The following is a 16,222-nucleotide window of genomic DNA, read 5'->3' on the forward strand; positions in this document are numbered from 1 at the left end:
CTTTTTTAAGTTTTTTTTATTTAAAATTAAGACAACTGCAAATTGTCCCCATGGATGACTAACATAGTGACTCCTTTGCTTTCTGATGGTTCAGGTACACAAACTTTGTTTCATGCATAAAATTATTTAAAATTATTTTTGCTGTGTTGCCCGGGCTGGTCTCAAACTCCTGGGCTCAAGCGATCTTTCTACCTCAGCCTCCCAAAGTGCTAGGATTATAGGCATGAGCCACCATGTCCTGCCAGAAAGTTTTCAAAAGGAGTTTAGCATGAAGGATGTCTTGTATACTGTTGCCAGTGCTTGGAAATCAGTGAATAAAGACAAATTTGTGCACGCCTGGCACAACTCTGGCCTTTGACTATGTTTAGTGATGATAATGAACAAGTTGGTGACTTTTAAGGATTCCATATGTCGACAAAGTGAGAAAAAAATGACGTCTGACCTCTTTACATATACAAAAAATTGCCTTCAGAATTTGTCAGTAAACTGAAAGAAGTGGGTATCGAAGAAGTTTTTAACATTGATCATGAGGTTCTAGTTGTTCATTAATTGACCAATGATGAAATAGCCGAAATGGTTCTGGATCAAAGTTATCATGATAATAGACATTATAACAATGAAGATGATGTTAACATGGCAGAAAAAGTGCCCATAGACAACATGATGAAAATACATGATGAGCTTATTGAAGGGCTAGAGTAGGGTGCATTCATAACAGGACAAGAAATCGTGTTCGTTTATAAAATGAATGAGAGACTTTTAAGACAAAAACTTGTTAGTAAGGCACATGACTCTGCAGAAAACATTTTAAAAAGCCATCTAGCAGAATGCCCCCTCACCCTTAGAGGACCCACTTCCTGGTCCTTCAACTGCTTCTGATGTTTCTTCTCACTTGAAAAAAAAATACAGTGTATGGTAATTTTTTAATCAAAACACAGTGAGACTGGATGTAGTGGCTCACACCCGTAATCCCAGCACTTTGGGAGGCCGAGGTGGGCGGATTACTTGAGGCCAGGAGTTCAAGACCAGCCTGGCCATCATGGCAAAACCCCATCTCTACTAAAAGTATAAAAATTAGCCAGGCATGGTGGCATACACTTGTAATCCCAGCTACTTAGGAGGCTGGGGCACAAGAATCACTTGAACCTTTGAGGTGGAGGTTGCAGTGAGCCCAGATCATGCCACTACACTTCAGCCTGAGCAAAAGAGTGATGATCTGTCTCCAGAAAAAAACAAAACAAAACAATGAGACAGGTGGAGACTGAACACCTGCCTTTTTTGTTGCTATTTTTAACAACTGATATAGGTATTCTGATGATGCTACTATGTTACTTAGTTACCCTGAACATATTATTTTTTCATTGCATTAGTGGTATTTCATATTTTTTAACTGTTACATACTTATGTATGAATAAGTGTAAGAAAATGCTTATTGGTAGCCTATAAATTCAGTCAAGAATGATGGTGATGCCAAACAACCACAGATTGTGCTCATGAATGACTAAGAGAGTGGCTCCTTTGCTTTCTGATGGTTCAGTGTACACAAACTTTGTTTCATGCATAAAATTATTTAAAATATTGTGTAAAATTACTTTCAAGCTATCTGTATGAGGAGTATATGAAAACTAAATAAATTTTGTTTAGACTTGAGTCCTATCCCCAAAATCTCTCATTTTATATATATGCAAATATTCCAAAATCTGAAGAAGTCAGAAATCCAAAACACTTCCGGGCCCAAGCATTTTGGATAAGGAATACTGAACCTGTACCATTACACTCTTTAAAACATTTGTACACTTTGGGAGGCCGAGACGGGCGGATCACAAGGTCGGGAGATTGAGACCATCCTGGCTAACACGGTGAAACCCCGTCTTCACTAAAAATACAAAAAAAATTAGCCAGGTGTGGTAGTGGGCGCCTGTAGTCCCAGCTGTTTGGGAGGCTGAGGCAGGAGAATGGCGTGAACCCGGGAGGCGGAGCTTGCAATGAGCTGAGATGGTGCCGCTGCATCCAGTCTGGGTGACAGAGCAAGACTCTGTCTCAAAAAAAAGAAAAAAAAGTCAGGATTCATTAGGTGTATCTTATTAAAAGTAACTTCAGGAAAATTAAAATGTTCCAAATAAGTAAAGTTCAAATTTTCACAGGTGCTGGAGAAAATCTGGAGAATACAATGGCAGCCTTTCAGCAGTAAGTATGTAAAAAAGGTAAAAAGTACTCTTTTCTTTTACAGTTTGCAGGCTTTCTTTAAAGTGATGATGATTCACAAAGTGAGGATAGTGTAAGTGTAGCATCAGTTTGTGATAGTTGTTTCTATTTTGTTAAAAAAAATTTTTTTTTAATTAGTTGGTCAGAAGTGTTGCAAAGAGTGTTTGGCTTCTGTATTACTGAAAAAGCAGATGGGAGTTTAGGGTAATCAAAAGATACTATAGTTACAAAGCTGAAATAAGACATTTGTAACAAGGAATGTTCTGTGTATAATGCTAATTAGTCTTGGAGAGAAAGAGAAAATGAAACAACTGTTACAGTGGCTGCTATTTATGAATAGGATTATGTGTCTTTGTACAGCAATCTGGTTTCTTCTTGGAAGCCTCATGAGTGTTGATCTTTTTTACCAAATAAAATACATTTTTTAAATTCTTATTTATAAATTATTTCATATAAGTGTCTTTTAGAGCAACTCACAGAAAAGCAGCAGGAGAAACAGGAATGAAAACTAATTAATACCTCGTTCTTTGTCTTAGTCAATGATTATCATCAGTCTGTGGTAATCGTGAGAACACTGTTTTCCCTGAAAAATAAAGCATAGAATGTGAAAAGTTAAACCCAATGAAAGACATTACCTATCCATAATTAGTAAGATCCATATTTAGTAAGATAAATATTTTCTTATATAATTTTGGAGCCATTTTAATGTATATAATTGGGACTAAGAAATTTGGAGAATTTGACTTCACTTTTTGTTCTGCTTCTTGCCATTCAAAGACACCTTAGAGATTATTTTTCTTATTATTATTAGATACAAAGCTATTGTTTTTTCACATTCTAGTTTCACCTAAATCCTATCTTCCTTGTATTTGTCATCTCTTACTCGTCCTGTTCTATACTATGATGCCTTTTGTTTATGATCTCAAAAGCCTCTTACAAAAATGTAAAATTTTGGCTGGGCATGGTGGCTCACACCTGTAATCTCAACACTTGGGGAGGCCAAGGCGAGGCAGGTGAATCACCTGAAGTCCGGAGTTCGAGATCAGCCTGGCCAACATGGTGAAACCCTGTCTCTACTAAAAATACAAAAATTAGCTGCGCATGGTGGTGCATTCCTGTAATCCCAGCTACTCAGGAGTCTGGGGCATGAGAATTGCTTGAATCCGAGAGGCAGAGGTTGCACTGAGCCAAGATTGCACTGCTGCACTCCAGCCTGGGCAATAGAGTGAGACTCTGTCTTTAAAAAAAAGTAAAATTTTTCCTCCTATCACAGACCATGAAATGGACTATTTTAATTTAAATACTTTATTTATTTTCTCTACTTAGATTACATATCTGGCTAGCTAGCCATAACTAAATATAGATATATAATTTTATGTGTACAAATTCTACAACATATACACACACTATCATATATCATTTGTTGCCCATGAGGTAGGTGATACATATAACTTGAGAAAAAAACTACTCATAACTTTGAGTAATTTTAGCATTCTTCACGCTTAAGGCACATTATTTTATGTTTTTCTCTGTATTTTTTGCTAAATTTTTATCAACCACCATTATTTATGAAATTAAAACACTGGGTTATACAATAAATTATTTTAAAGGATGATGCATTTGAAAAAAATCACAGTTTTTTCTAACCTTTGAAGATTTTGATCCTCTTAACATTTTTTGATATTTAAAGGATATCTAATTTAAATGGTTTTTACTTGCAAAATACAACATATTTTTCATCTTCAACAGTTTTTATATAGTTTTGTTCAAATAGTAACTACTGAAAAGTACCACAGCCTTCTATATCATGTGGAAGCTTTCTATAACTTAAAAAAATTTTTTTGGAGATTTTTCTAGTACTTCAGAAGAAGGGAACACCTCTTTCACATGCTACTTTTGTTGTTGTTTGTTTGTTTGAGACAGAGTGTTGCTGGAGGCTGGAGTGCAATGGCTCGATCTCACCTCACTGCAATCTCTACCTCCTGGGTTCAAATGATTCCTCTGCCTCAGCTTCCCGAGTACCTAGGATTACAGGCACCTGCCACCTCTCTTGGCTAGTTTTTAGTTTTATTTATTTATTTTTTAAATAGAGACGAGGTTTTGCTATGCTGCTGAGGCTGGTCTCGAACTACTGACCTCAAGTGATCTGCTCACTTCGGCCTCCCAAAATGCTAGGTTTACAGGCATCAGCCACTGCACCCAACCTTTCATATGTTATTGTTAATGTTTGTTAGGTGTATTTATTTGTAAGGCTGCTTATCAACTGACTTAGAAATTTATATAAAACCCCTTTTTTTGAGTTTTTCGTTATTAGTGGTGGTGGTGTGTGTGTGTGTGTGTGTTACACATTAGTGCCCTTGCTATGAATACATACTTTTTTTTTATTATACTTGAAAAAATTACAAATATTCTACTGTGGGCCGGGCGCGGTGGCTCAAGCCTGTAATCCCAGCACTTTGGGAGGCCGAGACGGGCGGATCACGAGGTCAGGAGATCGAGACCATCCTGGCTAACACGGTGAAACCCCGTCTCTACTAAAAATACAAAAACTAGCCGGGCGAGGTGGCGGGCGCCTGTAGTCCCAGCTACTCGGGAGGCTGAGGCAGGAGAATGGCATAAACCCGGGAGGCGGAGCTTGCAGTGAGCTGAGATCCGGCCACTGCACTCCAGTCCGGGCGACAGAGCGAGACTCCGCCTCAAAAAAAAAAACAAAAAACAAAAAAAACAAAAAAAAACAAATATTCTACTGTTAACTGCTAGGAATCTTAGAAGGTTTTGTTTTGTTTTGTTTTGTTTTCATACTTGTTTCATTGAATAACAAGAAAACACTGTTTAAACATACTATTTTGGCCCATCGCGGTGGCTCACATCTGTAATCTCAGCACTTTGGGAGGCCAAGGCTGGGGGGTCACTGGTGGTCACGAGTTCAAGACCAGCCTGGGCAACAGGGTGAAACCCTGTCTCTAGAAAACGTAAAAAAAAATTAATCGGGCATCGTGGTGCAGCCTGTAGTCACAGCTACTCCAGAGGCTGAAGTGGGAGAGGATGGCTTGAGCCTGGAAGGTAAAGGTTGCAGTGACCCGAGATGGCACCACTACACTCCAGCCTGAGTGACAGAGCCAGACCCTGTCTCCAAAAAATAAATAAAAATAAATAAACATACTATTTTTAAGGTACTGTATATTAAAATACTAAAGAGTTGTAATATACACTCAAGAAAAGATACATACTATGCTTAAGTATGGTATATTCTTGATAGGATGGGTAGTTGAGGGAGAGATAGTAAAAATAAAATGACCAGCTAAAACTTAGACCTTATTTATGTACATATTTGAATACACATTTCACAAAGCATATAAATTTCAAAGTGGAGGTGAAGATGAGGAGATATTAATGACAATATATATAGTTGGTGTGGGAAGCCTAATTAAAATTAACCAGAAAATCAAAAGGTATTAAGACTAAAAGGGCTATCATTTGAAGACATTCAGAAGGAGCTATTTGGAAAATGTAGGATCAGCTGGGTGTAGTGGCTCACACCTGTAATCCCAGCACTTTGGGGGGCCAAGGCAGGTGGATCACTTGAGATGAGGAGTTCAAGACCAGCTTGGCCAACATGGCAAAACCTCATCTCTACTAAAAATTAAAAAATTAGCTGGGCACAGCCTGGGGTAACAGAGCGAGACTCTGTCTCAAAAAAAAAAAAAGGCCGGTCATGATGGTGGCTCACACCTGTAATCCCAGCACTTTGGGAGGCCGAGTCAGGTGGATCACCTGAGGTCAGGAGTTTGAGACCAGCCTGAACAACGTGGAGAAACCCCTTCTCTACTAAAAATACAAAATTAGCTGGGCATGGTAGCGCATGCCTGTAATCCAAGCTACTCGGGAGGTTGAGGCAGGAGAATCACTTGAACCCAGGAGGCAGAGGTTGCAGTGAGTCAAGTTTGCACCATTGCACTCCAGCCTGGGCAACAAGAGTGAAACTCCATCTCAAAAAAAAAAGTAATAATTAAAACTGACAAAGAGAAATAATTGTGTTTCACAATGTATGAAATGTCCTTTAATGTGGTTTATAAAATGCTTTCACAAACACCATCTCCCTTAGGTTATGAATATGGCTCTTCTATTATTTCTTTTATTTATTTATTTATTTTCCGAGATGGAGTCTCACTCCATTGTCCAGGCTGGAGTGCAGTGGCAAGATCTCGGCTCACTGCAACCTCTGCCTCCCAGGTTCAAGCGATTCTCCTGCCTCAGCCTCCGAAGTAGCTGGCACTACAGGCGCATGCCACCATGCCTGTCTAATGTTTTGTACTTTTAGTAGAGACAGGGTTTCGCCGTGTTAGCCAGGATGGCCTTGATCTCCTGACCTCATGATTTGCCTGCCTCGGCCTCCCGAAGTGCTAGGATTACAGGCATGAGCCACCACACCCAGCCTTCTATTATTTTGTTAGGAGCAGGAATCTTTTCTTACTAATTTCAAAATCCTTAATGCCTAGCTCAGGCTCTGACAGAAATAGACACTCACTAGTTGCTCACTGAATGAAATATGGAATGGGACATTCAGGAATAAACCAGAACATTAGCAAAAGACTGATGCAGGGGACAGAGCCTCCTTCATAGTAAAGCATAGAAGCAAAAACTAAGGAATTGTACTATACACATACACACACACAGAGCCACTAAACCCTTGAGTATGTAAGATGTGGTTCTCAAGGGCCAATAAAACTAGGTTATTAAACCAGGCCGCCTTAGGAAATACCTGTAGGACAATGTGATCCCTATGGTATTAGCCGGAATGGTAAGGAGAAAAAAGCAAATTGTATTAGCAATAGCTAGAAGTGTAAGTTGGCAGACAGTCAAGGTAATTAATCAGTGACCTGGTTCTCATGATAAATATTTTAGAATATCTAATTAATATGACTATCTATGAAATGGGAATAGTGATACAACCTCAGTGTTGTGAAGAGTAAATTAGATTCAAATAAATTCTTTAACATGATGCCTATTTTAATTGTTATGCATTGTTTCTGTGGAGTTTCACATTTTCTTTTAGAGCTAGAGTTTTTATTTCTTTTTCTGGAAATGTTGAAACCTTGGCATCTCCAACTTCTTTTTTGTATATATTTTTTTATTTGTCAACAGCTTGTCAAAAATTCAGTTATAAAATATCTGATATTTCAATGGAAGTAGGTGCATGCTGTTATTCATGAAAATTTTTCAAGGCAAAAGTGATTAAAAACTTTTATTTTCTCACTGTGTTCTAGCTATTTACATATCAAATTTGGGGTAATTTTACTAGAATACTTTACAAGTTGTCCTAGATACACTTACTATTGTTCTAACTTTTTTATCTATTAGTTTGTCAATAACAATAAACATACATAGGAAATATTTTTCAAATAATTCCTAAACATTTCTAAAAATAGCCAGCATTTCTTCTAGAGACAAACTTCAAACTTAGAAAGATTTCTGAGGTAATATGTACAGTTTTTTTTTTTTTTTTTTGAGACGGAGTCTCGCTCTGCCGCCCAGGCTGAAGTGCAGTGGCGGGATCTCAGCTCACTACAAGCTCCGCCTCCCGGGTTTACGCCATTCTCCTGCCTCAGCCTCCCGAGTAGCTGGGACTACAGGAGTGCGCCACCTCGCCCGGCTAGTTTTTTGTATTTTTTTAGTAGAGACAGGGTTTCACCGTGTTGGCCAGGATGGTCTCGATCTCCTGACCTCGTGATCCGCCCATCTCGGCCTCCCAAAGTGCTGGGATTACAGGCTTGAGCCACCGCTCCCGGCCGTTTTTTTGTTTTTTTTTTTTTAATTGCCAGCATAGGACACACTTTTTTTTTTAACCTCCCCCCTCAGGCTCAAGCTACCCTCCCATCTCAGCCTCCCTAGTAGCTGGGACTACAGGTGTATGCCTCCATGCCCAGCTAATTTTTCATATTTTTTTGTAGAGACTGGGTTTTGTAGAGATGATTCACCCACCTTGGCCTCCCAAAATGCTGAGATTACAGGCCTGAGCAACTGCACCTTTAATTTTACACTTTGGCCGTGTGCGGTGCCTCATGCCTGTAATCCCAGCACTTTGGGAGGCTGAGGTGGGCGAATCACGAGATCAGGAGTTCAAGGCCAGCCTGTCCAATATGGTGAAACCCTATCTCTACTAAAAATTACAAAAATTAGTTGGCGTGGTGACCGCTCTTGTAGTCCCAGCTACTCAGGAGGCTGAGGCAGGAGAATCACTTGAACCTGGGGGGCGCAGGTTGCAGTGAGCTGAGATCGTGCCACTGCACTCACTGCACTCCAGCCTGGGTGACAGAGTGAGAGTCCATCTCAAAAAAAATAAAAACAAAAAAGGTTAAAAAAATGTTAAATAGAAAAATCATGCATAATAAGGATATAAAGGAAGAAAATATGTTTGTACAGCTGTAAAATGTTTGTGTTTTAAGGTGTTATGAAGGAGTCAAAAAGTTTTTTAAAATCTAAAAGTTTATAAAGAAGTTACAGTAAGCTAAAGTTAAATAGGTTTTTTTAAAAAATTTTTATTATATTTTTAAGAAGCAGGGTCTCACTTTGTCTCCTAGGCTGGAGTACAGTGGCATGATCCTAGCTCACTGCAACTTTGAACTCCTGGGCTCAAGCAATCCTCCTGCCTCAGCATCCCAAATAACTAGAACTACAGGGATGTGCCACTGTACCTCCCTAATTTTTAAATTTTTTTGTAAAGATGAGGTCTCTCCATGTTGCCCAGGCTTGTCTCCAACTCCTGACCTCAAGCAGTCCTCCTGGTTCAGCCTCCCAAAGTGCTAGGATTACATGCATGAGCCACCGTGTCAGGTCTATATTTAAAATATATATCATGTTGCCTAAGTATACAGTGTTCATAAGGTCTACAGTACTGTTTTAGTAATGTCCTACACCTTCCATTCACTCACTGACACCAAAAGCAGCTTCCAGTCCTGCAAGCTCCATTCATGATACGTACCCTAATGCACGTGTACCATTTTAATCTTTTATATCATATTTTAACTGTACCTTTTCTGTGTTTAGACAGATTAACTTAACATTGTGTTACATTTGCCTGTAGTATTCAGTACAGTAATGTGCCATATAGATTTGTTTTTTTTTTTTTTTTTTGAGACGGAGTCTGGCTCTGCCGCCCAGGCTGGAGTGCAGTGGCCGGATCTCAGCTCACTGCAAGCTCCGCCTTCCGGGTTCACGCCATTCTCCTGCCTCAGCCTCCCGAGTAGCTGGGACTACAGGCGCCCGCCACCTCGCCCGGCTAATTTTTTTGTATTTTTTAGTAGAGACGGGGTTTCACCGTGTTAGCCAGGATGGTCTCGATCTGCTGACCTCGTGATCCGCCCGTCTCGGCCTCCCAAAGTGCTGGGATTACAGGCTTGAGCCACCGCGCCCGGCCGCCATATAGATTTGTAACCACATAACAATAGGCTATACTCTATAACATAGATGTATAAATACCATCTAGATTTGTGTAAGTGCACTCTGTGATGTTCGCACAATGACAAAATTGACCATACATTTCTCAGAACATACGCCCATTGTTAAGTGGTGCATGACTTTATAATATTTTTATATTATGTGTTGTAAGTATAGACAGAAATATACATTTACCCCACATAGGTGATTCACAGATAAAATAAGAATCATGTGAGCTAGTGTATTTATTTATTTATTTATTTATTTGAGACAGAGTTTTGCTCTTGTCGCCCAAGCTGGAGTGCAATGGTGCGATCTCGGCTCACTGCAGTCTCTGCCTCCCGGGTTCAAGCAATTCTCCTGCCTCAGCCTCCCGAGTAGCTGAGATTACAGGCATGCACCACTATGCCTGGCTAATTATTTGTATTTTTAGTAGAAATGGGGTGTCATCATATTAGCCAGGGTGGTCTCGAACTCCTGACCTCAGGTGATCTGCTGCCTTGGCCTCCCAAAGTGCTGGGATTACAGGCATTAGCCACTGTGCCTGGCCTCTGAGCATCCTTTTAAATACACTAGCTCAGCTGGGTGCTGTGGCTCATGCCTGTAATCCCAGCACTTTGGGAGGCCAAGGCGGACGGATCACCTGAGTTCAGGAGTTCGAGACCACCCTGGCCATATGGTGAAACTTTTCCTCTACTAAAAATACAAAAATTAGCTGGGCGTGGTGGCAGGTGCCTGTAATCCCAGCTACTCGGGAAGGTGAGACAGGAGAATTGCTTGAACCTGGGAGGCAGAGGTTGAGTGAGCCGAGATTGTGCCACTGGTCTCTAGCCTGGGCAACAAGAACAAAACTCTGTCTCAAAAAATAAAAATAAAAGGATGCTCAGTGTTTATTAGATTAAATTCCTGCTGTAATTTATTTTTGATGTTGAATAAATTGATGTCAAGAATATTGTCTTGTAGATAAGAGATAATATATTCTGGGTTTGTTTGTTCGTTTGTTTGTTTGTTTGTTTTAAGACGGAGTCTCACTCTGTCGCCGGGGCTGGAGTGCAGTGGCCGGATCTCAGCTCACTGCAAGCTCCGCCTCCCGGGGTCACGCCATTCTCCTGGCTCAGCCTCCCGAGTAGCTGGGACTAACAGGCGCCACCACCTCGCCCGGCTAGTTTTTTGTATTTTTTAGTAGAGACGGGGTTTCACAGTGTTAGCCAGGGTGGTCTCGATCTCCTGACCTCGTGATCCGCCCGTCTCGGCCTCCCAAAGTGCTGGGATTACAGGCTTGAGCCACCGCGCCCGGCCTCGTTTGTTTGTTTTTGAGACAGAGTCTTGCTCTGTCACCCAGGCTGGAGTGCAGTCGCGTGATCTTGGCTCACTGCAACCTCCGCCTCCTGGGTTCACGAGATTCTTCTGCCTCAGCCTCCCAAGTAGCTGGGATTACAGGCATGTGCCACCACATCCAGCTAATTTTTGTATTTTTAGTAGAGACAGGGTTTTCCCATGTTGGCCAGGCTGGCCTTGAACTACTGACCTCAGCTGATTGACCTGCCTTGGCCTCCCAAAGTACTGGAATTACAGGTGTGAGCCACCATTCCTGGCTAAGAGATATATTCTTAATGGCAGTATATTTGTTTTTCCATTATAAAAGTTTATATTCTAAAAATTCAAACAACTCAAATAATCTATGTGAAGTAAAAAATTGGCCTGCTCACTTTCTTACTCCCATTCCTACTCATCTCACTTATAAGAGGTAACCCCTGTCATGATTTGGCCTTATATCTTTCTATTATTTTAAAAATTTACACATAAACTTTTTTAACAAAAACTTTATTTTACATCAGTAGAATCATATGATTGATGCAGAAGTTTTTGCTCCTTAGTTCAGCTAAAACCAGTTTCTTGTCACACAACCAGGAAAGATTAGGCACACAGACACATTCAAAAGTGAGGAGAGCAGGAATTTATTAAAAGAAAGCTCTCAGCAAAAAAAAGGAGTCCTGCTAACAGGCTCCCACCTCATAGACTGATCACCAGGCCACCACACATAAGCTGAAGAGGCCCCTCACCCCTGCACAAGGGAGGAATTCCCATGGCTCCACCCCCTCCCTGCAGCGCACATGTGGGCATTATTCAGAAAGAATCCGTTGAGAGGCTGGGCATGGTGGCTTACACCTGTGATCCCAGCACTTTGGGAAGCGGATCACCTGAGGTCAGGAGTTTGAGACCAGCTTGGGCAACATGGTGAAACCCCTTCTGTACTCAAAATACAAAAATTAGCCAGGTGTGGTGGCGGGTACCTGTAATCTCAGCTGCTTGGGAGGCTGAGGTGTGGGAACTGCTTGAACCCAGAAGGCAGAGGTTGCATTGACCCAAGATCGTGCCACTGCACTTCAGCCCAGGTGACAGAATGAGACTCTGTCTACAAGAAAAAAAAAAAAAATAGTTAGGAAAAGGTGGGCAGGCCGGGCGTGGTGGCTCTTGTCTGTAATCCCAGCATTTTGGGAGGCCGAAGAAGGTGGATCACCTGAGCTCAGGAGTTTGAGACAAGCCTGGCCAACGTGGTAAAACCTTGTCTCTACCAAAAATACAAAAATTAGGTGGGCATAGTGGGGCGCCTGTAATCCCAGCTACTTGAGAGGTTGAGGCAGGAGAATCGCTTGAACCCGGGAGGTGCAGGTTGCAGTGAGCCGAGACTGTGCCATTGCATTCCAGCCTGGGCAATAAGAACGAAACTCAACCCCCCCCAAAAAAAAAAAAAAAAAAAAAATGTGAGCAAACAGGGGCAGTTCTCCCTCTGGGCTGCAGTTTTATCCTGGACCAACAGTTCAGTCTTTCAGCCATCAGGCTGTTTTAGGCTTGAAGGTAGGGTTCCACCAGGGATCCTTGGCTGTGTCTTGTCTCCATCATCATACCTATTTTAAAATTCAGATATACCCCAACAATGCTATTCCATGTGAATTCTATATTCTCTGAAATGACTACATATTACATACTATGGATTTGGATCATGATTGATAAACACTTAGGTGCCATCTGACTTAGAATTAATTAAAATTTAAAATATTAATAGATGTTGATAACGATAACATGGCTCCATTCCCCTCATTTAGAAATATATTGAGTACCTACAATGTGCCCAACACCATAAACGTTAGAAAATATGGAACAGCCGGGCGCGGTGGCTCAAGCCTGTAATCCCAGCACTTTGGGAGGCCAAGACGGGCGGATCACGAGGTCAGGAGATCGAGACCATCCTGGCTAACATGGTGAAACCCCGTCTCTACTAAAAAATACAAAAAAGTAGCCGGGCGAGGTGGCGGGCGCCTGTAGTCCCAGCTACTCGGGAGGCTGAGGCAGGAGAATGGCGTGAACCCGGGGGGCGGAGCTTGCAGTGAGCTGAGATCCGGCCACTGCACTCCAGCCTGGGCGACAGAGCGAGACTCCGTCTCAAAAAAAAAAAAAAAAGAAAATATGGAACAGACATAGTCCCTTCTATTAGTGGCAGTGAATCCGTAGGGGTCTGCAGCAACCTCATTTCTTGCCGCAGAAGAAAAAATTTGACTGAGGGCATAAGGCAGAAGTCGAGAGACCAAGGCGAGTTTTACAGCAAGAGTGAAAGATTATTAAAAAGCTTTAGAGCAGGAATGAAAAGAAGTAAAGTACATTTGGAAGAGGGCCAAGTGGTGACTTGAGAGATCAAGTGCCCAGTTTGACCTTTGACTTAGGGTATTATATTTTGGCATACTGCCGGGGTTTTGTGTCCCTTCTCCCTTGATTCTTCCCTTGGGATGGGCTGTCTGCTTGCACAGTAGCCTGCTGCTACTTGGGAGGGGCCACATGTGCAGTGTGTTTACTGGAGTTGTACGCATGCTCTCTTGAGGCATTCTTCCCTTACCAGTTGAATGCTCCTAGAAGATCACATACCAGTAAAACTCCACCACTTTGCCTCTTAGTGTGCATGCTTGAGCCCACTTGCCCAACTCCTGAGATCTTAGGAAGCTGATCCCCAGTTTCAGTTTTTTCTATTATATCTACTGGGAGACTGCCTTTTCCTGGTGCCCACTGCAACTTATTATTATTATTATTACTTTTGAAACAGAGTGTTGCTCTGTTGCCCAGGCTAGAGTGCAGTGGTGTGATCTCGGCACACTGCAACCACTGCCTCCCAGGTTTAAGCGATTCTCCTGCCTCAGCCTCCTGAGTAGCTGGGATTACAGGCACACACCACCACACCTGGCTAATTCTTGTATTTTTAATAGAAATGTGGTTTTGCCATGTTGGCCAGGCTGATCTCAAACTCCTGACCTCAGGTGATCTGCCCGCCTTGGCCACCCAAAGTGCTGGAATTACAGGAATGAGCCACCATGACAAGCCTCTCAAATGTTAAGTTTATAACCCAGTGAATTTTAACATACGGGTACACCTTTGTACCACCCAGATAAAGATTTAGAATATTTCTAGCACTGCGGAGGGCATCAGTGTTACCTTTTGCAGGCAATACTCACTCCTTGCCCCTGGATAACCATTATTCTAATTTCTTTTCCTTCCCTTCCTTCCCTTCCTTCCTTCCTCCCTCCCTCTCTTTTTCTTGTTTTCTTTTTTTTGTGTGTGTGTGTGACAGGGTCTCGCTCTGTAGCCCAGGCTGGAGTGCAGTGGAGCAATCTCGACTCACTGTGACCTCTGCCTCCCAGGGTTCAAGCAATTCTCCTGCCTCAGCCTCCCAAGTAGCTGGGATTACAGGCAGGCACCACCATGCCCAGCTAATTTTTACATTTTTTAGTAGAGATGAGATTTTGCCAGGTTGGCCAGGCTGGTCTTCAACTCCTGACCTCAGGTGATCCACTCACCTCAGCCTCCCAAAATGCTAGGTTTACAGGCATGAGCTACCATGTTCAGCCTCACTGTGGTTTTCATATACATTTCTCTAATGAATTTTGATGTTGAATATCTATTTCATATGCTTATTGGACATTTGGGAATCTTCATTTGTGAAGTGACTTTTCAAGTTTTTGTCTGTTATTTTGTGTATTGTGTTTCTGAGAAAGACATTTCAGGCAGAGGAAGTAGTGAGACGGCATGGAGTGGCTTGAAATGTAAACTGTAAGGTGGGGAGGAGGTGTAGAGAGCTAATATTATTATCACTGATTTATATATAAGAAACTGCAACATAAAGAAGCTAAATAGGCCGGGCGCGGTGGCTCACGCCTGTAATCCCAGCACTTTGGGAGGCCGAGGCGGGTGGATCACGAGGTCAGGAGATCGAGACCATCCTGGCTAACACAGTGAAACCCCGTCTCTACTAAAAATGCAAAAAATTAGCCAGGCGTGGTGGCAGGCGCCTGTAGTCCCAGCTACTTGGGAGGCTGAGGCAGGAGAATGGCGGGAACCCGGGAGGCGGAGCTTGCAGTGAGCCAAGATCGTGCCACTGCACTCCAGACTGGGCGACTGAGCAAGACTCTGTCTCAAAAACAAACAAACAAACAAAAAAAGAAGCTAAATAACTCACTTGAATAAGTGGGAGAGCCAGTATTTAAATTTAGGCTCCAGTGTCTGTGCTCTTAACCATTGCAGTACACTGTCTCTAAAATACATAGGGGTGAAAGGAACCTTACAAGATTATCTGGTCTGGACTAATCCTTTTATTTATTTATTTATTCTTTTAGAGATGGGGTCTTACTATGTTGCCCAGGCTGGAGTGTAGGGGCTATTCACAGGTATGATTATTGCACAATACAGCCTCCAACTCCTGGCCTCAAACGATCCTCCCACCTCAGCCTCTTGCTTAACTGGGAGTACAGTCTTTTTTTTTTTTTTTTTTTTTCAAGACGGTCTCACTCTGTCACCCAGGCTGGGGTGCAATGGCGCAATCTTGGCTCACTTCAATCTCCGCCTCCTGAGCTCAAGCGATTCTCATGTCTCAGCCTTTCGAGTAGCTGGGATAACAGGCATGTACCACCAAGCCCTGATAATTTTTGTATTTTGGTTGAGATAGGATTTCACCATGTTTTCCATGATGGTCTTGAACTCCTGGCCCCAAGTGAACTGCCCGTCTTGGCCTCCCAAAGGGCTTGAATTAGAGGGGTGAGCCACTGCACCTGGCCAGTCTTTATTTTGTTTATTTTTTAAATTTTGTTTTGTCATGTTAAAATATATGTAATATAAAGTTGACCGGTTTTTTTTGTTTTGTTTTGTTTTTTTGAGACGAGGTCTCGCTCTGTCACCCAGTAGCCGAATCTCGGCTCACTACAAGCTCCGCCCCCCGGGTTCACGCAATTCTCCTGCCTCAGCCTCCCGAGTAGCTGGGACTACAGGCACCCGCCACCTCGCCCGGCTAGTTTTTTTTTTTTTTTTTTTGTATTTCTTAGTAGAGACGGGGTTTCACCGTGTTAGCCAGGATGGTCTCAATCTCCTGACCTAGTGATCCGCCCGTCTCCACCTCGAAGTACTGGGATTACAGGCTTGAGCCACCGCACCGGGCCAAGTTGACCGATTCTTAATGCCCAACGGGTTCTTCTTCTGCATAGATAAAACCAGCTCACTGAGACAATGGTTTTACAGTAAAGAAAGTTTAATTATTGCAGGG

General features: G+C 42.2%; 1 protein-coding gene across 4 annotated transcripts in view; it reads left to right on the forward strand.

Annotated features, from left to right (window-relative positions):
- GDPD1 (glycerophosphodiester phosphodiesterase domain containing 1) overlaps positions 1-16,222 on the forward strand; it is a 63,576-nt gene that overhangs the window by 11,642 nt on the left and 35,712 nt on the right. For all 4 annotated transcript variants that reach the window (XR_004430699.1, XM_033183699.1, XM_033183700.1 and 1 more), the window contains exon 2: positions 2,145-2,187. Coding sequence is in view for 3 of the 4 variants with exons in the window: in XM_033183699.1 (XP_033039590.1) it covers positions 2,145-2,187 (43 nt within the window). In the remaining variant the exon portion in view is untranslated. The remainder of the gene's footprint in view (positions 1-2,144; positions 2,188-16,222) is intronic.

Source organism: Trachypithecus francoisi, unplaced genomic scaffold (genome assembly GCF_009764315.1).
Source record: "Trachypithecus francoisi isolate TF-2019V2 unplaced genomic scaffold, Tfra_2.0 Lachesis_group20, whole genome shotgun sequence".
Classification (NCBI taxonomy): domain Eukaryota; kingdom Metazoa; phylum Chordata; class Mammalia; order Primates; family Cercopithecidae; genus Trachypithecus; species Trachypithecus francoisi.